The sequence below is a fragment of the Pyrus communis genome, chromosome 11, assembly GCF_041283825.1.
Source record: "Pyrus communis isolate YQ-2024b chromosome 11, ASM4128382v1, whole genome shotgun sequence".
NCBI lineage: Eukaryota > Viridiplantae > Streptophyta > Magnoliopsida > Rosales > Rosaceae > Pyrus > Pyrus communis.
This window is the reverse complement of record NC_142575.1, coordinates 23,022,737-23,049,071: the sequence shown is the minus strand read 5'-3', so window position 1 is coordinate 23,049,071 and position 26,335 is coordinate 23,022,737. Positions and strand designations below refer to the sequence as shown.

The following is a 26,335-nucleotide window of genomic DNA, read 5'->3' as shown; positions in this document are numbered from 1 at the left end:
CAAAATATACAACCGTAAAAGGTTGAATAAAACACAACCCTACTGCCTTTTCTGCGCACACACACATGTTGCACAACGCAGCCAAGTCATATATAATAATAATAATAATAATAATAATAATAATAATAATAATTTATATATTTATTATTGAAATCTCTAACAATCCTTCCCAATTTCAATAATATAATAACATTTCTCTCTTTATAATTCACCACAAACATACTGATATAATTATGCATACAATAAAGATGTCTTTCGAATTAAACCTTTAATTAGTGTAAGTAATTCAAAGTTATAACGAATGCGATGGTGACCTAAGTTTAAACCACCTATTCTTATGTTAAAACCGGAATCACTACACACATGATTATGTCTTATTTCCTTAAAGAAATTTCTGAACTAATTAAGCACTATTATGGCCTTGTGCTTCATCCTGGTTTCATGAACATTTAAAGAGAAAACCCAACTCTTGGTAGAAGTGGCACCACTTCTTATGTTCATATAGGTGAGGTTCCTTCCCATGTCCCTGCTACTATAGACATAACTACAAATAAACTCATTAAGAGATTAAACTCATCCTCCTAAACGTAGCAGTCTTGCACTGATCATCCAGGAATGAGCTATATATTAATTTTCAGTGCTTTCACAACCACTTAACAATAACTTGTTATTACCCATTAAACTTTTAAACTAGTGATGTTCTAGACAAAGTCGAGTTACCATTATTGGTGGCTAATTTTCAGTAAAGGGTTTTAGCCCCATTCCACTAGATATACTAACTACCAAATCTCTTGAAAGTGCTTTCGTTAATGGATCCGCCAAGTTATTACTTGATTTACATAAATAATATTAATAACTCCATTAGTTATTAATTGCTTGACATATTCATGTCTCAAGCTAACATGTCTAGACTTTCCATTGTATACCTTATTGTATGCTCTAAACAAAGTAGCCTCACTATCATAGTATAAATAAATGGATGGCATTGGTTGTGGCCACAACTCTATTTCCAATAACAAATTTCTAATCCATTCTGCATCTTTACCTGCTGCTGCTAATGCTATAAATTGAGATTCCATAGTTGAATGTGCTATACATGTTTGTTTCTTCGAAGCCCAAGAAATTGCTCCTCTGACAATTGTAAAAATCCACCCTGATGTAGACTTATTATCATTAGCACTTGTTATCCAACTTGCATCTGAATATCCTTCAAGTACTGCTGGAAACTCATAGTAAGTTAAACTCAGGTTTATAGTTCTTTTAAGATAACCAAAAATTCTATTTATTACTTTCCAATGAGCAATACCTGGATGACTAGTGTATCTAGAAAGTTTGCTTATTGCAAATGCGATATCTGGCCTGGTACAATGCATGACATACATTAAACTTCTGATTACACTAGCATACTCAAGTTGTACAACGGACCTACCAGAATTATTAAGCAAAGTTTCACTAGGGTCATAAGGGTTATTTTCTTCTTTTATTTGTAGATACTTAAACTTAAGAAGCAATTTTTCTATATAATGTGACTGACACAAAGCGTAACCCCTACTATGCTTCTTTACTTTAATTCCCAAGATAGTATCTACTTCATTCAAGTCATTCATCTTAAATTTTGAATTTAGATACTCTTTAGTTTCATATACACCTTTCATGTTTGTACCAAAAATTAGCAAGTCGTCAACATATAAACATATAACAACACCATAATCATTTGTGAATTTAGAGTATATGCATTTATCAGCATTATTATGTCTAAATCCATATGATAAAATAACAAGACCAAACTTTTCATGTCATTGTTTTGGTGCTTGCTTCAATCCATATAACGACTTTACTAATTTACAAACCTTCTTTTCATTCCCAGGGAGAACAAACTCTTCTGGTGTTCCATGTAGACTTCTTCATCCAAACCACCATTTAAAAATGTTGTTTTCACATCCATTTGATGCACATGCAAATTATATAAAGATGTCAATGCAAACAATATTCTAATTGATGTGAGCCTAGCTACTGGTGCATATGTATCGAAATAGTTTATTCCCTTTTTCTGCTTAAAACCTTTGGCAACTAGCCTGGCTTTAAATGTCTGAATAGACCCGTCTGTATTGTACTTTCTTCTAAATACCCACTTACAACCTATTGTTTTTTATCCTTGAGGCAAGTCTACTAAAACCCATGTCTGATTAGATATTAATGATTCAAATTCATCATCTATAGCCTCTTTCCAAAAGGCTGCATCTCTTGAAGTTATTGCTTCACTTAGACTTTTAGGATCATCCTCAACATTCAACAATATGGGTATTTTTTTAAGAACCTTTTTTCTATTTCCTTCGACTAAAAATACAATAGATTAAGACCAAATAAAATCAGAGCCTAGAGTCTTTTCTTTTCTTACTCTTTGGCTTTTCCTTGGTTCATTAACAATTTCAGACTATTTTCTTTTCTCACCTTGGTTCATTAACAGTTCTTTGATGTATAACACCATGCTCTTCACAAAAAATATCAAATTCATGCGAAAAATATTCACCACCTCTATCACTACGAAGCCATTTAATTTTCCTTCCTTTTTGGTTTTTAACTTCAGCTTTATAGCACTTCAAACACTAAAAGACTTTATCTTTATTAGACAATAAATAAACATAAGTGAACTTAGAACAATCATCTATAAATGTGATAAAATATTTTTTCCTCATCTTGTTAAAACACCATTAAATTCACATATGTTAGAATGTATTAAGTCTAATAAATTTGTATTTCTCGCTTGAATACATGTTTCATATTTATCATTGTAATCATCATTGCAAGTAATTAAACCAAGTGTATGCATGTATTTTAAAGATCTAAAATTTACATGTGCTAAATGCAAATGCCATAAATGAGAGGAAGATTCAACAATATAAGCAGAAGAATTCACTTTATTATTAATACTTAGTTTGAACATCTCATCACAAGAATACCCCTTCCCAACAAACATTCTATTTTTCGACATTATTAACTTGTTCAACCTTAGAACAGTCTTTATACCGTTTTTACGTAATAAATTTGCAGACATAAGATTTTTTTTAATTTCTAGAACATGTAGTACATTGAGCAACGTCAATTTCTTCTCAGAAGTAAACTGAAGTTCAACGGTTCCTTTTCCTAAAACTTTGGCGGAATTATGATTCCCCATTAAAACCTCTTGATTGGTCATTGATGCTTCATGTCTTGAATTGTGCCTTATCATTGCACACATGTATAGTAGCCCCTGCCATATTCAGTTCGGTAATCATGCCAATATGCATAATTGATACCATTGCAACTATGTTATCAATTCCAGAATTTTCCACCATGTTTGCGCTATTGGTCTTATTGGCATATTCCTCACTTGCTTTTTTGTGTCTGCAATCACAAATGTAATGGTCTTTCTTTCCACAATGATAGCAGACACCATTTGCATTCTTTTGATTGTTGTTGGAATTGCTCTTCTTAAACTTCCCTTTGTCAATTTTGACTTTAAAGTTCTTTTTGTATTTGTTTCCTTCAACAATGTGAACTTTGAAGGAATCTTGATTTTTAAAATTCTTATCACGATTTTGAGTTTCCTCTTCAATTTGAATACCCTTTTGCAAATCCTCCAAATTAATATCTTCCACCATGTGTAAAAGTTTCTTTCTATAGTTATTCTATGTTTTGGGTAATTTTGCCATAATAACCCCAACTATCATAGGATCTGGAATAACTATTTTAAGTTCACGAAGCTTTGAGACTAAGACCAATAATTCATGAACTTGGTCTAGGATGGGTTTGTTATCAAACATAGTGAATTCATAATATTTGAACATTAAAAACTTATCAGTACCTCTTTTCTCCGTTGTGTACTTGTGCATCTTGCCAAATGATCTAAAACTAGACTCATCAACAAATAATCAACTTCCTTGCCACTTTCTCTATTTTTCTCAATTTAATTCTCACAACCATATTTTCCAATTATTGCATATTTAATATTTCTATCTTTAGATTGTTGGAGCAATATTAGAAAATATAAAAATAACACAAGAATTCCAATGATAATAATCATAAATAAAATAACAACATCAATAGTATACAAGATTAATATAAACAACTAGAGATAAAGTTAGAAAAACTGACAAACTTGTAGATTGAGGCTTGCATAAATACAATGTCCTAAAGATAGAATTTCGCCCCTACTCTTGTGCTTGTAGTTCGATAAGTGTTCATCTCCTAGGATTCAACAATCTATAATCCGAAGTCAAAGCACTTCAATCTTCGAACTCTGGCGAACTTTATATATTCCGTACTCTCAAGACACAACTCGGAATTTAACACACGAAACATGAGAAAAACAAAGTGGGGAAACCCTATTTCTCAAGAGTAAAAATTAACTCTAATTTTCTACAGTAATGATGATGGTTTCATGAGTTTATATAGCACCCAAGTACTTCTTGTTAAAAAGATGTAAAGTCTACATCATTTGACAAAGAAATGCACCTAAATAACATAACCTTTCTAAGAAATATGGTTAACACTATTTTTCATTCAATTATTAAAATTATATATTATAATATTTTATATTATAATATATAATTTCCAACAATGCTTCTAGTATAGTTTAATTCTTAGCAGTTTAATATCTCAAGTAATAATCTTAAAGAAATTGAAAATTTGATCTCTTTTTAGGATTGCCCTAAACCATCAGGGGTCTATTGATGCAAAACTACAAGACCCTTTTGTTTTGGCTTGGAATAAACGGAAGGTTCTGCCAGCGAGGCCACAAACCACAACCATGTCTTTCCCAGCAAGACAAAGTGTGTATGACAGCAAATACCACAACGGCAAAAGGGGAAATTGCCCACTCACACTTTTCATCACTGTGTTTTGCTTCACGCCAAGAGACCCTTTTCAAAATTTCAAATCCAATTTTTTTGCTTGTGAAGGCAATCATCTCTTATCTAGGTTGGCTCATCAAACCAATTATGCCGGCCATTGCTCATTCAAGCATTTGACTTAGACACATATTTTCATTAATTAATGTAACTTGAAATCTAATTTATGATTGTTTTAATTTGATATGATTGTTTAAATTTGAATCAACACTACAAGCAAATGTCTTTTAAATCTATTAGAAATTCAAGCAAAGGATTGCTTTGACTTCTTCAATCAGTTGCGTCCTTCAAATCTTTTAGAAATACATACATTGAAGGACTTCGTTTATTGTTTGTCAAAAAAAAAAAAAAAAAATCTATAAAAACTATGTTTGGTTATAAATATTAAATCATCGTATATGATATGCACATAAACTTATGTGAAGGACAAAGATATTGAAAAACAATATTAGGACCTCCACAAATAATAAATACATACAAGTATCGTAACAAAGTTATAAAACCGAAATCGCCGTAGTTGTATAGCATTATTCCAATTTTGAATAGTTCAAGCAACCAACAAAAGAAGAAACCTAATCTTTATGAGTCTACAACAATGACTTTGTAATGCAAAAATCCTATATACAAAATCGACACCATGATCTCCAATTGAAAGCTCCCCCAAACTCAATCCTTATCTAGTTCCCTACTAAAAACAAGGAACAAATTCAAAGTAAAAACCCCACGTTCTGGTCGCTCCCCATATATCCCTACAAATCGGTGTACAAATTGAACGAAAGCTAAAAATAAAAATCAAAGCAGTAATCCACATTAGCGGTCAATTAAACACAACCCAACAACATATAATATTAGTTAAGAGTGCTCATAGTCAAACGTTTGTCATTATCGTCACCTTCAACTTCATAAAAGAAGGGGTCCTTGAGAAGTTCAGTAGCGGAAGGCCTCGCTCTAGGCTGGGCGAGGCACTTCTCAACAAACATCCTCACCTCCGGGTCTTTGATTTTGTTCAAGGCCTGGGGTCTTACTCCTGAGGATACCTTCTTGTATATTTTTGCAACATTGTCACACTCACTATAGGGTATTTCCAAGGTCACCATCTCAAGCACGCACATACCAAATGAGTAGATGTCCACCATCTCAGTGTAATCTTCTTCATACAGCTCGGGCGCCATAAATTCTGGAGTCCCTAACACCGAATGTGCTGAATGGTTCTTCCCCACTATGGCAGCCAATCCCAAATCACCAATCTTCACCTATTGAAATCATAGAGAAAATTTTAGAAAAAAATTAAGAAAATACATAGAAACAAATCTGTAAAAAAACAAGTTGAAACAATTTTTTATCAGAAAAATACGAAAAATAAAATAGGAGGAGATAAAAAACATACGAAAAAGATGGAAAACCCCCCAAAACTATTTCTTATTACAAAATCCTAGTAATTCAAGTAACGTCTGGCTCAATATGTGGCTTTAGCTCACATCCCTACCTCCAATATCGTCGTATAAAAATTATTAGAAAAACCCTACTAATAAAAGAGAAGGAATAATAATTATATACCTGGCCAACATTCCCATTGATAAATACATTGCTGCAATTGAGATCTCTATGAATAACACAAGGCTCATGAGTATGCAAATACTCCAGCCCTTCCAAGATCTGTTTTGACCACTTCTTCAAGGCTTTCATCGAAACATGCTTATGCTTCTTCCTGTACTCCCTCAAATTCCCACTTGTACAAACCTCAGTCATGAAATTGAGCGTGTTATGCTCCACGTCCCGCCACACGTTGTACAAAGTGATGATGTTCTTGTTCGTCAACGACCTGAGAAGCCGAACCTCAGAGTAGAGCCTCTCTATCATAGCAGGATCGTTCGTGAAGTTACGTAGCTTCACTTGGTTCCATGCCACCTCTATGCCCTGCTCTTGATCGAAAGCCCGGTACACCTTTTTCACAGCCCCGCACCCTAGGAGCTCGTTGTACCGGCCGTAGCGCCCTGTTGGGTCAATTTCGATGAATGGTTCTTTGTCGGACTGATCTTCGTTTTCACTCAGCATCTGCCAGGAATAAATAGATATTAGCCCAGGAACAAAAAACATAAAAACGCCTCAAAATGTATATTTTTGTGTTCAAAACTCAAAATCAATGGAAGTTCTAATATAGAAGCTCGATTTGTTGATACAATAAACATATAAATATATATTGAATCTAAGATCGAATTAAGTCAAGGATTAAAGCTGCAACCCTATATTTCAATAAGAAACTAAATTACCATGATAATATTACTAGCAAAGATAACGTTTAAAGCGATAAATTTCTCTTGAATGTTATTAAAAATAAAGAACAGTGAGAAGAAAGAGAAAGATAGGTACCTTAAAATTACCAGAAGCTATTCACTGCTGCAGAAACGCACTTGAAAGTTGAAACAAACTAAGAAGCAAAGGAATGAAAAGAACAGGGTTTAGGAGGCGTCGGGGTATATATAGGAGGTGTGACAGAGATATGATGGGATTAATTAAAGTGAATGAGTGAGTAGGTGGGGATGGTTAATCCTGATTAATGCAGGGTTAGTGAAAATTAATTGGGATGCTAAACAAGACTGAGCCGTTACTGGATAAATTTCTATCCGGATTGGATTCGTAAATATAACGAGATTTATATCAAATGAAAGTGGTATAAATTAAATTACTAATTCCTTATATAAAAATTAAAGGATTTGTTGCAGTTATATTTAGAATAGTAATATGATTGTGTAAATCCTAGTGTATCTAGAGATATCTTGGAATATTCCATTTAGTAGTTATTATCCTATTAGAGTTGTAATCCTATTAGAGTAAGGATTTAACATATCCTACTACTGTAAATAAAGGCACAATGTGGTGATACAACACACACCTCACAATTAAATCTCTCTCTTCTCTCTCTTGCCACCGGCCTCTCTCCCTCTCTAGTCCTAAATACAGTTCAATCAAATAGGCTTACAACACGTTATCAGCACACCCTACCAGAAGCTAAGGAACTGAGGATCATAGGAGGAGGTTTTCTTCTACAAAATTCATAGGCTTTTATTTTTTTTCTGCCAATCATGTATGCTTAAAATAAAGTAAGATATTTGAAACGTCCACGAACCATGAAAACATTTCCTATGATGCATGAACCCCTTATATTTATATTTTCCTTCCAATATATATTGTATATGATTCTTATATTTATCAATATATATATATATAGTAAACTGTCGATTTACCCCCTGAACTTTCACCTAGCTTTTGATTCCCCCTTGAACTTTTCTATTGGAAAATTAAGGACTCAAACTGATTTTTTTAGCCGATTTGCCCCCTACCGTTAGTTTTTCATGTATTCTATCCATATTTCTGTTAAGTGAGACTATCTGCACAACATTTGAAGGTAGTTAGGTCATTTCATTCTTAAAAATGATTAAAAAACTGAATATAAATAAAAAATAAAAAATAAAAAAAACTTTCCCTCTATTTTTTTCCCGCTAATTCCTATCCTCAATTTTATTTTTCTCTCATTCCTATGCATGAGAAATGACATATGGTGTTATTGTCTTCATAAATAGCTAAGTTAGTCTTTTTCTTGAAGCATGTACTACTATTTTTATTTTCTCTAAGAAATTAATAATTTGACAAATGCTCATGGTGTTATTGTCTTTAAAGCAGTGCATTAATATGAGAAACATGTTCATAATACTCATAAAAAATGCTCAACATAATTGCATACATTTCATAATGTCAAAATAATCTCAATACAATTCCACAAAATGATCCTTAAGAAGTTGGAAAACTTAAGAGATTTTACCATCCATAAGGTATATAACCCATAGAATCTCGATTACAAAATATGGGCATTCCACTTAACCAAACACAAGCAAAATAAGGTTTTAGTTATCAAAACAAGAGCACAAACGTTCTGCTCGAAACACACATGTCATGTGGAGATCAACTACACTTTTCATGGCCTTCCTCATTTGGTTGGAATCTTGTACCTAAACCTAGTTTCATTTCTGATGGCTGAGTAAGGTTGAGGGTGTTATGTTTTCCAACTTCTTAAGGATCATTTTGTGAAATTGTATTGGGATTATTATGACATTATGAAAAGTATGTAACTATCTTGAGCATTTTTTTATGAGTATTATGAACATGTTTCTTATATTAATGCATTGCTTTGGAGACAATAACACCATGAGCATTTGTCAAATTATTAATTTGTTAGAGAAAATAAAAATGGTAGTACATGCTTCAAGAAAAAGACTAACTTAGCTACTTATGAAGACAATAACACCGTATCTCATTTCTCATGCATAGGAATGAGAGGGAAAAATAAAATCGAGGATAGGAATTAGCGGGAAAAAATAGAGGGAAAGTTTTGTTTTTTAATTTATTTTTAGTTTTTTAATCATTTTTAAGAGTGAAATGACTTAACTACCCTCACATGTTGTGCACCTGGTCTCACTTAACAGAAATATGGATGGAATATATGAAAAACTAATGGTAGGGGGCAAATTGGCTACAAAAATTAGTTTGAGTCCTTAATTTTCCAATAGAAAAGTTCAGGGAGGAAATCGAAAGCTAGGTGAAAGTTTAGGGGGTAAATCGATAATTTGCTCATATATATATATGTTTCATGCATTACGCAATTATTTTGCTATGTGGAATTTGTGAGTAAAAACATATAAATAAATTAGAAGCAATTTAGGGTTCTTAAAACCCTAGAAAAGTTGGTAAAAAAAAATCTGGGAATTTAATGCGGCATGGCCGTGGCTCGTCGTTATGCCGCCGCTAGCACCATCGGCGAGCACCGCGCTGGCTTGTAGCCCAACCGCATCGAGCACGCCCCAGGATGACGTCATTTTGACGTTTGACTTATGGTTCCAGCCTTTTGGGCTTGCCGCGAGCAAGAACAACCCGGCCTTCTTGGCTTGGGATTGGTTTAGATTGGGTCTGTAGCCCCAGCCCACTTACCAGCACGGCCTGTAGCCATTTGCTAGGCTTTTCCCTCGTACCCATGGCCCATCACTAGTAACCCGTGTGTTGCTGGACCTGGTCATGCGTCCTTGGCCCACCTGCAGTAAACCCGTGTTGCTTGCTAGGCTTTGCCAACCCTCGGCCCAACTCCCAAGCAGCTTCTGATACTGGGCTTGACCTGCCCCGACCTAAAAACTGGAAACCTAGCCTCGGTTGGGCTTTCCCACACTAAACCGCAAGCCAGCCTTAAGCTGGGCTTGCTTCCCGTGCTCGATTTTAGGCCCAAACCAGCAGCACATGTTGCTGGGCTTACCCAGATCACACGGCCCAGAGGCCTGCAGCCGTGCTGTGGGGCCCATCCTCACATCGCAGCCAGCCCACTTTTGGCTGGGCCGCGTTGTTTTTCGACCCAATGCCAATTTTTGGCATCCCTGCGTTATAAATCATGCCCAAATTTCTTTTTCTTTTTTTTGGGTACTTTGGTTTATGCCAATTAATTCTAATTTAATTATCACTTGGTTTATCACCAACCAAAACTAATATGACCTGTCTGTCATTATTTTTCTTCAATGATCAACCTCGTTTGGTCCTAATTTATTGAATTAATTAAAAGCGATCTGCAATCCATTAATCTGATAATTAATCCAAAATTATTGACCTGAATATCACTTTTGGACATTAACGATTCAATAATTTATTTCTCTACTTTGAACCGTTGACTTCCTTTTGTAGTCCAAAAGTTCTCACACTTGAGTTCTTGAAGCAACTCAAATCTACTACACTTAAATCAGCATATTGCCTTCTGTGTTCTTGCAGAAACCTCTCCTTTATGAACTAATCGTTCATAAAACTGAATTGAACCTACAGTTTCATATTTAGTGCCTTTGAAACATGAAGTTTTCATTCAAAACTTACCACATGAAATATGTAGCTTTCATGTTTAAATTAAACTAATACATGTCTATAGAACCCGAATGTTCTACGATATATGTCTATGGATTACCATATGACTAACCACATTTTATTGTACCCTCCGTTTTAGGGACACGTCGAACTTGAACAAGCTTGATTTCACCACTTTGGAAGAAACTACCTGAAGTGGGTTCAAGACGTGAAGCTTTATCTTACTGCAAAGGGTATTAAAGCTACCATCGAGGCACCTACCGACGCCATCCCCATCGATGAAGCTTAGAAAGCTACTGCAATGATCTTCAATCGAAGACACATCCATGATGCATTGCAGACTGAGTACTCACTGAGAAGGACCCAAGCAACCTCTGGCTTACTCTAGCTAACTGTTTCGATCACCAGAAAGACATTTACTTGCCTGAAGCAAGGCACGACTGGCAGCATCTAGGCTTTAAGACTTTAAGTCCGTGAATGAATACAACTGTGAAGTTTGTAGAATCCGATCACTACTTAAGTTCTGTAAAATGGACTTAATAGATGCAGATTTCCTGGAGAATACCTATTCAACCTTCCATGCCATCAATGTTGTCCAGCAGCAACAATATTGGGCACAAAAGTTCACCAAATTTTTAGATTTGATCTCCGTTTTACTGAAAAGCAGAACCAGCTTTTGATGAGAAATCATCAAGCTTGACCCACTGGCTTAAACGTTCTGCCTGAAGTGCATGCGACTAATTCTAACAACCACAAATGACAAAAATATCGTTGTGGCCGTGGTAATGGGTAGCAAGCCTACCCACGGGCCCAAGGTCAATAGAGCCAAAACCCAACCAATGGAGGAAATTTGACCCACAAGCACCAATGATGTGAAATATTCTAACACTCAAATTAAAACCCTATGATTGTAGTATATAAAAGTAGGGATCGTTTTAGGCCGGGGATTAGAAGGGATGCTAATCAACACAATTAAGACTCAAAAACAGTAAACTAGACTCTGTAGACTCTAAACTAACTTAAAACACTCAAAACATCAACAAACACTCAAAAAGACTCAATTTTAGACCTAACAAGTGTTTTGGACGAAAATAAACCTTAACTTGACTCAAAAGACTCAAAGAAAACAGATTTTGACTCAAATATGAAGACTAAATAACATGGGGTTGTTTTTGACGAATTTTAGACTCAAAACAAAAACTTTGTAGAAAACACTTTTGAAAAACGAATTTAAGTAAAATAAATGGGTGGAAGGCTAGTTAGAGGGTCCTTCTCCACACATGATATATGCATACGAACCAATGTCCAGTTATTACTCATTTAGACTATGAATGACAACGCCCCAAATTAGTTGCATCGCACAACTAACCCTCAAGTTTTCCTTATTTCATTGAATTGAATGAAAACGCATTACAACCAAATTATCTTTTTCAAGTTCTTTATATGAGATGCATAACAAAGATACATATCAAAAGTCATTAAGCTTTGTGAAAACTATAAGCGTTGACAAGGCACTCATCACTATGAAACGCATGAGATTCATACCAAGGATTTACTTAACGCGATTGTGACTAGCAACCTCCACTATTTGTGAATATAAGTGAATAACAATTACGTGAAACCCTCCTATACTCTAGCATCAAGTTTATGCATGCAAATTAAGTGTCGACCCCCAACCCATATACATAAACAAGTTTTAATAACTTAGATAAGCAAATCACATTCATGCCTTAAGAAACAATAACTGGACGTAATCAGTTCATATAAAACATATAATCATGGCTTCGAATTCACCTCTAACTAAAAAGAAGTTAGTTCCACATGTTAGCAAAACAAAGATAATTAAACTTAAACATTAAAAACAAAGATAGAATACACCTAGAAACACTCCAGGTGGCTCCTCCTTCCTTCCTTGCTGCCAACAATGGGGATTTGCGTGAATTTAGGCTCTTGAGGTGTGGTGGATGGTGTGGTGTGAATTTGTGGTAGAGGGTGGTGGTTTTTTAGTGTTGTGGCATCAAGTATTTATAGGGTGAAGGGGAGGCACGAATTTGGGCTGAAAATGAGAGGAATTAGGACTTCAAATCACCAAAGAACATGGGCACTTTGAATTAGATTCCAAGGAAGACAAGGAATGGTCCTTGTGGCAGATTCTATAACTTCTAGAAGGGTTACATGTGGCATAAACTTAATGCATGAAAATAGGGCTTCTAGAACTTGAAATAGGTGTTTAAATGTGTAACTAATCCCCTCTAATTAGCTAGATTTAAGTCCTAACCTGATTTGGATAGGGTAAGATAGGATAATGTTAGAGTTAGGAAAGGATAAGGTTGGTTAGGATAGGATAAGATAAGGTTGGATAAGGTTCCTTATTTCTTGCTATTTCCTTATCTTCTTTGCATTTGGACTTCTTTCTCCAGATTTGTAGCCTTTCCTAGCCCTTCTTGACTTCAATTTCGTCCATCCTCTTTGCTCCATGGTTAAGCTATCCAATCTATGCCCAAAACTGCTCCATTTAGCTTCAAAATGCCCTTTCTTGCTCCTTTTGCCATTAGGACCTAAAAACATACGAAAATAGCTTAAAAGACTAAAATAAATAGTAATTAACTCCCTAAATGAAAGGAAACAACATAACTAAGTAGCATAAATATGCTCCTATCAACCAACCCCTTGCACCTAAGGACCGTTCGATCGACTTCCACTGAAACGGATATGTGTTACCGTTGTGGATCAAAGGATCATTGGTCATGCGTATGCAAAGCTACCCCCGAGACCATTTCCAAGTATCATTGCTGTCGTGAGTCTAACTTTGCCAATGTGGAACATCCCGAAGATGCTACTATATCCATATAGATATCATATTTTCAGGAGGCCCTATGGACGAATAATTATATTCTTCTAGACATGTTTTTAGGATATTTTTACCCCTAGTGGCCGAACCCACTAGGAGTGGCCGAAACCCCCCCCCCCTATTTTTTAGGTTTATGGTTTAATTTTTGGACAATTTTTCTAAGTCTTTGGAATAATTTGTTTGGTTCTAGTTTGTTTTGAATTATGGATATTATTTCTCAAATTGATTAATTGAAATGAATGGAATTATATTTATGCATGTGACCAATTCAATTAATTTCTTTCTAGGTATGACTAGTGAGGAAGTTAGTTGTCTGGCTGATAGAGCTACTACACATACCATATTGTGTGAGCGACACTATTTTACTAACTTCGTACCTAAGAAAACACCTCTGACAACCCTCTCAGACTCATCCAACCTGATTAAATGATACGGAAAGGCTCGTATAATGTTGTCTAATGGTATTGTCTTAACCATTAAAGAGGCCATCTATTCTCCACGTTTCGAAAGAACGTTGATGAGTTTTAGAGACATTTGAGATAATCAATATCATATTGAAACCACTGAAGAGAATGATTCTGAATTTCTTTGTATCACCTATTACGAGTATGGCCAGAAGCGTATTCACGAGAAGCTGGAACGTCTCCCGAGTGGGTTGTACATCACAACTATTCGAGCATAGAATCCGGGTTCCAAAGCGCTTTGCTGTTTTGGCATAATCGTATGGGACATCTCGGACGTGACATGATGCGTCGTATCCTCAAATCATCACATGGCATTATTTACATCCCTACGTTGGATTCCCGCCATGCAAAGCTTGTTCTTTGAGGAAGTTGAATACTCAACCCTCAATTACAAAGATTATTCACAACCCTCCTAAGTTTCTTCAGAGGATTCAAGGGGATATTTGTGGACCTATCCAACCAACATGCGGACCATTTAGATACTTAATGGTGTTGGTTGATGCATCAACACGTTGGTCACATATCTGCTTATTGTCCACACGCAACGCTGCTTTTGCAAAACTTCTAGCACAAATTATTAAACTTAAGGCTCACCACTCTAATTATCCGATCAAGTCGATTCGACTAGATAACGCTGGAGATTTTATGTTACAGACTTTTGACAACTATTGCATGTCAGTTGGGATTGAAGTTGAACATCTTGTACCCCATGTTCACACCCAAAATGGCATGGCAGAAGCTTTCATAAAGCGCCTTCAATTGATAGCTCGGACTTTGGTTATGCGAACCAAATTGCTGGTATTTTCCTGGGGCTATGCAATATTACACACAGCTATGTTGGTCCGCTTGAGGCCCACCGCTACCCAACCTCATTCACTATTACAGTTGGTTACTAGATACAAGCTTGATGTCTGGCATTTACGTGTGTTTGGGTACGTAGTCTATGTGCCAATAGTGTCGCCATTATGTACCAAAATGGGTCCTCAGAGAATAATGGGAATCTATGTCGTTTATAAAGAACGCCTCCTAGTGTAAGGCTTCTCTCAACACATGGGATTGATTACGAGGAAACGTATTCCCCTATAATGGACATCATAACGTTTCGCTACCTTATCAGTTTGGTAGTTTCCAAAAAACTGAATATGCAGCTTATTGACGTGGTAACTACGTATCTCTATGGGGATTTAGATACGGAAATCCATATGATGGTTCTAGAAGGACTTCCATTGACTGGTTCAAATCATTCTAGACCATGGAACACTCTCTCTATTAGATTGAGGATATCACTCTACGGATTGAAACAATCAGGGCGGATATGGTATAATTGTCTAAGTGAATATTTGACAAGTCAGGGTTAAGTGAACAACGAACTATGCCTATGAATGATCATAAAGAATTCACATTCCGAATTTACGATCGTTGCAGTTTATGTCGACGACATGAACCTCATCAGAACTTCCGCAGAGCTTGAGGAAATTACTGTTCACTTGAAATCGAAATTTGAGATGAAGGATCTTGGGAAAAATCGATATTGTCTCCGCCTGGAGATCGAGCATTCTTGGGATGGAATCCTAGTATATCAATCGAGCTACACCCAAAAGGTATTGTGACATTTTAATGAGGATAAAATGAAGCCTTCGAGTACTTATATGGTTGTTCGGACTTTAGATGTTATACGAGATCTTTTCTGTCCCAAGGAGGATGAGGAAGAGATTTTGGAGCCTGAAGTTCCATACCTAAGTGCAATTGGTGCTTTATTGTACTTGGCTCAATGCACTAAAACTGACATCTCATTCACTGTTAATCTTTTGGCTAGATATAGTAATGCGCTTACACATAGACACTGGAATTGTGTTAAAGACATTTTCTGCTACCTCAAGGGTACACCAGATTTGGGTTTGGTCTACAACCCATGAATCATCGAGAAGAGTTGTTGCCCCCCTCGATCCTCGGGTTGATTCGCGCCTTGTTGGTTACGCAGATGCTGGTTATCTGTCTGACCCATATAGGGCACATTCTTAAACGGGCTATATATTTACTGTTAGAGACACCGCTATATCTTGGAGGTCTACCAAACAAATGCTAGTTGCGACTTCTTCGAACCATGTTAAGATCCTCGCTCTGCATGAAGCATCGCGTGTGTGCTTTTGGTTGAGAGCAGTCATGAAACATATTCGAAGCACTAGTGGTCTTATTACTGTCGTTGACCTTCCTACGACGATCTTTGAAGACAATGCAACATGTATCGAGCAATTAAAGAAATGATACATTAAGGGAGACAACACCAAGCACATAACGCTGAAGTTCTTTTATTCTCACCAGTAACAATAGCATCAGAACGTTGAAGTCAAGAAAATCCGTTCCTAGGACAACCTGGCCGATCTCTTTACCAAGTCATTGCCCAAGTCTACTTTTCAGAAGCTCATCCAAGGAATTGGTACGCGTAAATTATTTGAGTTGAATTGCTTATTGTTCTCTTATTTGGAAGTTATGTCTAACTCAGGGGGAGTATGTACTCTTTTTCCTATGATTAGGAGCATTTTTCCCATTGGGTTTTTGTACCTAACAAGGTTTTGATGAGGCACCCATCCTAGGGTGATCATACTCCGTTGAGTTTACTGTTTTCATCCTGCTTGACATTTGTTTTAGACATTATGCATACTTCTCACTTTTCTCCTTGGTCTATGAGTTTTCACTTGCCTTAGGTTTTACCATAGCAAGGTTTTGTGAGCTTTACTATCAATGCATACTTTCTTTAAATTTGAGACTCGCATTCGCCCATTGTGCCGCCAACTTCATCAACTGTTCTACTTTAACTAATGAAAATCTGATGCGATGTTTTGTTTGAGTATTTCTACACTCAAGAAGGAGTGTTGCATTCATATTTAGAATATGAATGTGATTGTGTAAATTCTAGTGTATCTAGGAATATCTTGAAATATTCCCTTTAGTAGTTATTATTCTATTAGAGCTGTAATCCTATTAGGGTAAGGATTTAAGCGATCATACTACTATAAATAAAGGCACATTGGGGTGATACAACACACACCTCACAATTAAATCTCTCTATTCTCTCTCTCTGGCCGCCGGCCTCTCCTTCTCTAGTCCTAAATACAGTTCAGTCAAATAGGCCTACAACATGATTACTAATTTCTTATACACACACACACACACACACACACACACACATAATCCTCTAATTGGTTTTCTTGAGAATCTTTTCCCTTATTTTCTTGAGTTAATGTGGAAATCGGTTTCCTTGTAGTGTGAAAAATCGGAAATCAATTATTTTTTGGGGCTTTTAGAGATAAGGGCTTGTCAAAGATGATTATCTAAATATGACCTAGAAGGTTTTCAATGTCTAAAAAAATCGTTCATTTTAATGCACCATGACATGTCACTTATAATAAAACCACAAGTTTTACTACTATTTACAAGAATGTCATCATTGTTGTCTACAATATAACCTCCACTATCAAAATTTGAAAAATGTAACTGTTACATCATTATCACCCATAACAGTAACCTCCATCTTCATTGTCTAAAAAATGTCATCTTTATTGTCTATAACTGCTTACTTTTTGTCCTTTGTTTTGTTTCTTTTTATATATATTTAAATTTTATATTGTGTGGAGAATGCACTAATTAATGCACAATAGTTTCGGTACAGTTAATTAACTATGTTATAGAGTTTAGGTTCGATAGATAGGTACGGTGAATTTGTTATGATTTGTATTTTTTATGTTTTAGTTCATTAGGTCTGACAAATTAGGTACATTACATAGTTTAGGTCCGATCAATTCGGTACGGTCAATTAGGTTGTGATTTCACATTCCATTTTCTCTACATACAAAATTGTTCTTTTCACTTATCTCAGGATTCATTTTTAATTTATTCAATCCAAAAGTATAAAAACCAAAAAGAATGTGTTGAGAATATTGGTACACTATATTGTTCTACATACAAAATTGTTCATTTAGGTGCTGTCAATTACGTTCTATTCATTCGGTACGGTCGGTTAGGTACTATATAGTATAGGTTAGATCAATTCGGTATGGTCAATTAGGTTGTGATTTCACATTCTATTTTCTCTATTTGTATGGTTTTTTTTTCATTTATCTCTGAATTCACTGTCAATTTGGCGTATAAAAGCCCATTTTTCTTCTTTCTTCCGAATACAAAGAGATTTTTGGTTTCTGAGTTTTCTGGCTTCTTTTGTTTGATCATGGTTTCTGAGTTCCTAGGTTTTTTTTTTATTATTGGAATAACACAAGGAGGTTTATGGTAATGTTATAAAAAGCATGTTAATTATGGATCTAGTTAATTAAGCATTCTTGGAAAATTAATTATATATTTGTTTCTCTAATTGGTTTTAAGAGAGTAATAAGGGTAAATAGGGAAACTAAAAATGCAATAAATTTATTGAACAAAATGATTAAATGTGACATGGAATACTATAATCTGAAATTGAGGTTAGTTTTTAATCTTACATAAGGTATTATTGAAAATACAATCTTATTTAGGGATTAAAATGAAGTTTTCTATTATTTTTTTCTATTCAATCCGAAGTCAAATGGAATCAAGCCTATCAGGACCTGAATCATCCACATAGGCCGGCTTTGACGGTCTGGATGAAGCGAGGGCGTTCCAAAATAAATGGAGAATGTTTCTACTAGTCAATAAGATTAATTGTCACAAATGAAAACAAGGGAATGCGAAAGAAAATAATCCCACCCACATAGAGGTGTCAAACGAGTCGGCTTGGCTCATTTAAAGTCGGTCCATGCGGATTTGGGTCGTGTTTGGGACGGCTTAATTAATAAAAAAAAATTGTGCATGAGCTGATCTATTTAATAAAACATTAAGTCCAGCTCGGCTTGCGACCCTCACCCATTAAAACTTGGACCGTGTTGGGCCGGATCACTAATCGGGCTGACTTCTACATAACAAACTTAAATTATTTTAAAATTTAAAAAGGCTTATTTCAACATGCTATTAAGCTAAATATCACTAATATTAAGTCTTACTAACCTTAAATGTATGATTGTAATTGAAAAATATTGAATAAATGAGATTATTCATAATGAGCCAGGGCCACGAGCCCTGCTCGGTCCATGATAGACCTAACGGGTCGTGGGCCAGTTGCCCTGTTGAGCCTAAATCTTAAGCCCGGTCCAACTACTTTTTACGAATAGTGTTGTGCCGTGCCATGCCATGACTTATTTAAGTGGGTTGTGCACATGCAATGCTCATGCCGATCCACCCATTTGTTCCAAATTAAAATGATTTTTCCCCTACTTTTTTGCTTTGTTTTCTCTTGCATTTTTGGTTAGTTAATTACTGGAGAAGTGTTCATGTTTTATGTGTGGCACCTACAATAACTTACAAAAATTGCATTACAAAGTTTGCGATCAAGTCCAAATAATACCCTCCGACAAGTTAATAGATGGAATTCGATGCCGATTCAATAGTGTAAGCATTTCGAAAATATTCCAGAAATTTTTACAGCTCATTTACACTAGATGAAGAAAAAAGAAACAGATTCAAATGCACGTTAGTTTCTTTTATGACAAATTTTCAAAGGTGTCGACTCCATCTTAACATATAAGATCTGATTTTCTTTACTCCAAATTAATTAATTAATGTCACACACGTCTTTGCCAATAAAAGTAAAGTAATACAAGGAAAATATTAAATATAAATATCTGAGAACTTATAAAAGTTGTAATACACACACACACACGCACGCACGCACACAGAGTTCAAGATACCAGAGTTTTGCCAATAACTTACGGATTTGGATCGGTAGAGGCCTCATAGGTGTGTGTTTTCTTGTGATATAAAGCTTTTGCATGCACAGAATTATGAAACACATGAAGAACCATGTGATGATCGTGCAAGTTGACTGCATGCAGCCGCTCATTATTAGTATATAGGGTTTATGCATGTGAAATCACAACTGGTTCCTTATATTTTCGTGATCATCAAGCTTACTAAAGGTGCTTAGAAACTATTCAATTTCTCTTGCTATTAATGCATCCCCACTAGGTTAAGAGATTTGCAGAGATAGCAGGATATATATCCACGCCATAGTACAAATCCAATGTTTCTTCATTGTGCACAATTGTTTATCAAGAAAACTATCACACTCTCAAAATCTTTTAATCAAAGCTCTCGGGAAGATTTATAGATTAAATACCGGTTCTAATATAGGTGTTAAGTAAAAATGCTAATGTTAAGGAAAAAGGTAATGCCAGGGACAAAATTTGTAGATAAAATTTAGAAATGAGCACATTCATCAACGCTTAAGAAATAATCAAATTGATTAAGCCACTACCTTTGGGCGAAGATATTTATAAGCTTAGGAATATATACATTTTTCTTCCCATCCTTTGTACATGACTCACGGGCCAATAATGCCAGTGTCGGAAGTTGTCGCCGACCACCATCATTGGTGCCGGAAAATTTCAAGCCTTGTTCAATAGTGACATAAAAATTGCAATAATAAATGCAATTTTTTCATCTTCGAGTATGTTTGTTGTGCGAGTTTTTTTTTTTTTTTTTTTTTTTTTTTCCGATTCTTTAGATATAAACTCATACAACTCATGATTTCTAGATAAAAAACCCAACTATCTTTAAACACCCAACATAAACCCAGAATTCAAATATGTTGCCACATTAAAAATTAAGTGACCTATTATAAATTTCAAGTAGTTCACAACGTATGACACACCCCGACCGAGATCAGGGCGTGCTGGCCGTCACACGAAGGTGACGTAGCCATGTGCATGTGCGGAAGCTAATAAAGTAGTAATATAAAAAGTACGAATAATTAGAAACTAGCATACAAAGTACTAGAACAAGTGCTAGCGTAAGTGAAAGACAATTTCAGAGCAGGTCTACAGCAGTCCAAAAGAAGGTTGCGACAATAGTACACCCGAAGGTGACCCTACAATGGTGAGTGTCTGTCAGAAACGCTGGAAAAACCCTCTGGGAAACCACCGAAACTGCTAAGCAACTAGAACCTGGAGGAGCGCAAAACAAAAGCGTGAGTGGGCAAAAACAAATCTTTTCGAAAACCATTTAGTAAAATACATTCTAACCCCTCGCCGTAAAACCTGTATACTTCCCAGAAAATAACATATATACGTATGTATAGATATGCCAAACATGCTCAAGGGTATGCCAATCATGCTCACGAATATGCCATGTCAAAACCTCATAATGAAATGCAAGTGCTCAGGTATATCTCATAACGATAACATATAATCTGGCAGCCGGAGTCACCTAACGTGACCTGTACGGCTGCATATAGAGCTCAAATCTCAACTCGATAACTGAACCTGCCCACGAGTCGGAACCACCTAAAGTGGTCTGTACGACAGGCCTGGGTGTATTACATATATACGCTCTAGTGCTACGATCACGTGAAGACTGTGCGAATAATCGCGGGTCACCTACGAGTCGGAACCACCTAAAGTGGTCTGTACGACAGGACTGTGCACCTAACTTGGATCCAAGCTGAGCGTGTGGTGCGGGAGGTGAACATCACGTGAAGGACTGTACCCTACTCTGGGCGGGAGCACTAACACCGGGGGTGCAGGTTATGAGCTCTCTAAGCATCTCAAACTATTACTGAATGTAAATATGAACACCACTTACCTGGCACTTACCTGTGCGTCCACAGCACCCAATATGCATATGAAAATATATATGCAACTACCAATGCATGTGATGATGCATAAAGAATAATACTATAGGGCATGGCATAACACAAATAACCCTTTTTAAACCATTTCTGGGAATATAAATGTATATAGGTATATACGGAAAACAAAAGCCCACTCACTGGTATGTGGAAGGGTCGTAGCCCCCCTGCCTCGAGTGACCACGCTCGTCCTCGGGATACGTATCACCTATATGCGAAACAACTATAAAAACGTTATTTTTAAAGCACATAACCAACTTCTCGTAATAACTTCTCATACATTGCTCAATTTGGACAAATGAATATACCAACGTGCTCTACACAACCTCAGGATCACAACCATATTTTTAGAAAAAATTTCCTCCGTCGCACGCGCCGGCCACGCGCAGGCACATGCCTGGCACGCTGACGGCGTCAACTGACGCCGTGAGGAATATTCCGTTAGTTCTAACGGATTCCATCAACGGTGTTAGGAATATTCCGTCACCTTCTCCGGCGCCGTCGCCGGCGCCGGCGCCGGAAAACTGGGAAATTTTAAAACCGTGTTTTCTCACTCGTTTCTCAACCATTTTCCACGATTCTTGCACCAAAACAACGCCTAGAACTAGTAGAACAACGATATACAAGTTTTAAGGGTCAAAAACCACCAGAACTTACTTGTGCAAACTATCCAAAACCGGCCAACTCCGACCACGATGATCCCGACATCAAAACTCTTCAAACGAAGCACTCCGAGGCTCCTTGGAACACCACCAAGCTACCTACGAGCTTCAAATTTCCTAAAACGTTAGTATTTACGTTCGCATGAATAGTACTAAAATCGGACCACCTTGAAACGACGTGAAAACGTTAGAGTTCTCACCTGAAAATGGTACGATCGTGCTCCTCTCAACCTCACGAGCTTGAAGGTGTACCTGGTTTCCTCGATCTGTAAGGGTTTGGTGGTTCTTGGTGTGTGTCCGTACGAGTTCGAAGAGAAAGGGAAGAAATGGGAGCATGGAAGAGAGAGACAGGGACAAGGACAGAGGGAGAGGGAGAGTATGTGTGTGTGTGTGGCCCAACACATGCCAACACCACACAAAACACCACTAAACGTAAACGAAACGAAATAGGGGTAAAAATGTCATTTCGCACGTACGTTTTAATAATCTCGGGACGGGATGTCACAACATATGCCACTACCCTTCTATTATCACCCACAATCTTCGAATTTTGGCTTCAATCATGACCACATAATGTAAACATTAAATTATGATTACTCCTCTTGAGGGCAGGGTTAGCCTTAAGTATTTAGGAGCCATGTGCAAAACTTAGATGGAGGTCCTTTATTTTGCTATCTGTAAATTGAAATATTGTAAGTTAGTTCACCAAAAACAAGTTTGTTTGATTGGCCAGGGACTGTTTCCTAACTTCAAAGGTCTTGAGTTTGAAACATGTTGGGTGTTTTTTAGTTATCTGCTTTTTAAGTTTATAAATTTGCAAAAATTAAAAATAGCGAAGTAGTACCACAAAGATTCAGACATGCACCAAATGATAGAAGTCTTGAACCACTAGCGTTGGAACCATAATTAGTATTATTATGCACATTCAAATATCTATTACATGCAATTGTATACATGTCTTGAAAATTTGGCGGCCCTTATGAATCAAGGGTCGTGTGCGATGGTGCCTTCTGCACATCATCAAGGCTGGCTCTGCTTGAGGGTAATTTTGGAGCTATAGTATTACATGTAACTAGTAACTTACATATAATAATATGTAGGAATGATATCTACCTTTCTCATTTGCCTTTTCTTATTTATCTTCCCAACTCATTACTTGACACATATATTGCATTAACAATTAAACTATATAATTAATACCTTAGAATCATAAATTCTAATTTTCCACCCTTAAAGCATGAATTATGTAGTTTAATTTATTAGTGGAATACACGTGATAAGTAATTAATTAGTGAGAAGTGTAGATACGGAACAAATGGGGAGGTAGCTAGCATTCCTCTTGAAATAAAGTAACATTCATATATTTCATAGGTTACATATATTGGGCAGACTATTATTCTTTAGGGTTAATCTCTGTTTACTACCATGAAGTTTCGTGGTTTTCAACATTTGGTACATGAAGTTTTTTTCATCCCAGAGTCATACCTTAAGTCTTAATTTTGGGACAGTTTCATACATGCGTTAAGTTTTCCATTAGAAATTCTGTTAACTGATGACATGGCACCCACTTGGATAATAATTGAGTGCCACGTGTCAATATGGGTCCACTTCAATATTAAAAAATTAAAAAATAAAAAATTCCTACCTATCTCTCACCCTCTGCACCCTCTCCTTCCCTTCTCTCTTTTCAACCCTCACCCTTCCCTCCCTTCTCCCTTCTCCCTTCTCCAATTCCACGCCTCTGTTCTCCTCGCCTACAGCACCCATGTCGTCGTCCTCATCACGCTCTTCATCTTCTTCACATGCCATTGCGTCGCCTCACACAGCGTAACCACCATTCTCTCCCTCCTGATCCTCGCTGAGGTCACCAGCCTCTGCCAAAACGTGGGGACATGTTGGCCAACACTGCCACCTGCAAGTCCAAACCTCAAGCCTTCTTCTGCACTAGCTCGATTGTGAAGGGATATGAGCTCTGCACCATGCAAATACCCAAATCCGGTTCTATCTGCAATTGTGAATCAGATTACCATTTGGGTCTTCCCCATTTCCCTTGAAACCTCTAATTCCAACTCCTAGTCCAATTTGGCTCCAGTCTCAAATGGGTCAAATTGATGGAAAATCGAGAGGTGTTGGGATTTGGGTGGGGTGGGATTTGGGTGAGGTGCTGGGATTTAGGTTAGACTTCTGTGAGGATTTCTTCCTTCACACTTAAAAATAAGCTGATCTTCTTTGGAGTGACCACGTGCAGGCATCCCAAGTTGTTTTGCTTTTCATCACGCCACCATCAATTTTGCCTTTTGATTTTCCTTTATGATTTCCTTCAATTTTGCTTTCTTTCCCTTCTAAATTCCTCGATTCCATTTGACATACTTCCTTCAATTTGATTCTCTTAGGTCTATAAATTGCGCAGGCCCTAATTGCACAGCCATCTCTCATCTTTTTTCGTGGAACGTCGCTGCACAGATTTTCCTAAGCCCTACTCCTGCACAGATTAACATTCATCCTCCCATTTTTATTTGATTCCTTTTTTAGGTAACGATATGCGTCGTCCCTCCCCACGTAGCCCTCAGATTTCACCGTCCTCTACCACTGTGCTTCTGCCTGCTGCTGCACTACATCTTGCTGTCTGTCCCCGTGCTGTTGTGCTTTCTTGATATGCACTAAATCTCAGATCTCCAACTCAACCTGCAAGCAGCACAACAATGGCAAAGGCTAGGGAAAGGAGATAAAGAGGGAGACGGTGCGGGGGGTGAGGGAAGGTTGGGTTTTTTTTTTTTGTATTTTATAATTTTTTTAATATTGAAATGGGCCCTATATTGACATGTGGCGCTCAATTATTGTCCACTTGGACGCCACGTCATCAATTAACAAAATTTCTAACAGAAAACTTAACGGATGTATGAAACTCTCTCAAAATTAAGACTTGAGGTATGACTCTGGGATAAAAAAACTTCATGTACCAAATGTTGAAAACCACGAAACTTCAGGGTAGTAAACAGAGATTAACCTTATTATTTATTATTAGTATCATCATTATTATTATGTGAAAAATAATTTACTCATATTTATATGTAAAATAGGTAAATTAGTTTTGAATCAAATTAAGAACTTTTGTAGGTATTTTATTTTGCATGTATGAGTACATATATTAGGAACATTTTATTGTTATCAGTTATATATTTGTTTGTGTAAAATAATTTACCTATATTAATATGTAAAATATAAGTAAATTAACTTTGGATATAATAACATTTATATATATTGTAGGTAAATTATTTTGCATGTTTTTTTTTTATTTTTTATGAAAAAAGAAATCCATTCAAACAAAAATACTTCTTGTACAACCAGTTCCAATGCAATTAAATAACAAGGCATCGTATACCTTATTTGGAATTCAGTACTCCCAAATATGTAAGTTTTGCACATTGTTCCCATAACTAGTTAAAGCATTAACAACAAAATTTGCTTCTCTGAAAGCGTGAGACTATATAATAAACTAAAAAAAAAAAAAAAAAAAAAAAAAAAGCTAGCCACTTGATCTTTAATAATTGATTTTAAGTTGTAAGGAACTCCTCTCAAGCATTGCACATAGTTAATCTTCATCCACTAAGATGCACATCAAACCTTTACGTTTGTGCACATTTTAAAGCTTTCCTCAGTGTCATCGCTTTAGCCACCAAAATGGTATTATCTCCCAAATTAGAGCTCCAACAACAATAGGTAGGCCTTGATCATACCTTATAACAAAATATGATGCCGCACTGTTATGGACAACAGATCCATCAAAATTAATTTTAACAAAAGATGAGGTTGAAGAAGACCATTTTATGTTTTCAGAGGTCATCACAGACTTATGTTATTGTCCGCAAAAT

The 26,335-nt window shown here is 36.3% G+C and overlaps 1 protein-coding gene and 1 long non-coding RNA gene across 2 annotated transcripts; both read right to left on the bottom strand.

Annotated features, from left to right (window-relative positions):
• Positions 1-5,383: 5,383 nt before the first annotated feature.
• On the bottom strand, positions 5,384-7,389 carry LOC137743845 (putative serine/threonine-protein kinase WNK11). The gene is made up of 3 exons (XM_068483779.2): positions 7,260-7,389; positions 6,447-6,944; positions 5,384-6,142 (listed from the first exon to the last, which is right to left on the bottom strand). Exons 2-3 carry the CDS (start codon positions 6,942-6,944, stop codon positions 5,738-5,740), a joined length of 903 nt encoding a protein of 300 aa, XP_068339880.2. The 5' UTR covers positions 7,260-7,389; the 3' UTR covers positions 5,384-5,737.
• A 13,508-nt stretch (positions 7,390-20,897) lies between these two features.
• Positions 20,898-22,035, bottom strand: LOC148693107 (uncharacterized). The gene is made up of 2 exons (XR_015953136.1): positions 21,943-22,035; positions 20,898-21,118 (listed from the first exon to the last, which is right to left on the bottom strand). It is a non-coding gene; the product is annotated as an uncharacterized LOC148693107 (long non-coding RNA).
• Positions 22,036-26,335: the final 4,300 nt, after the last annotated feature.

Coding starts and splice junctions, on each gene's coding strand:
- LOC137743845 (XM_068483779.2), bottom strand. CDS start 6,944: ATGCTGAGTGAAAACGAAGATCAGTCCGACAAAGAACCATTCATCGAA. Junction 6,143..6,446: donor TCAATGGGAATGTTGGCCAG/GTATATAATTAT, acceptor TGATTTCAATAG/GTGAAGATTGGTGATTTGGG.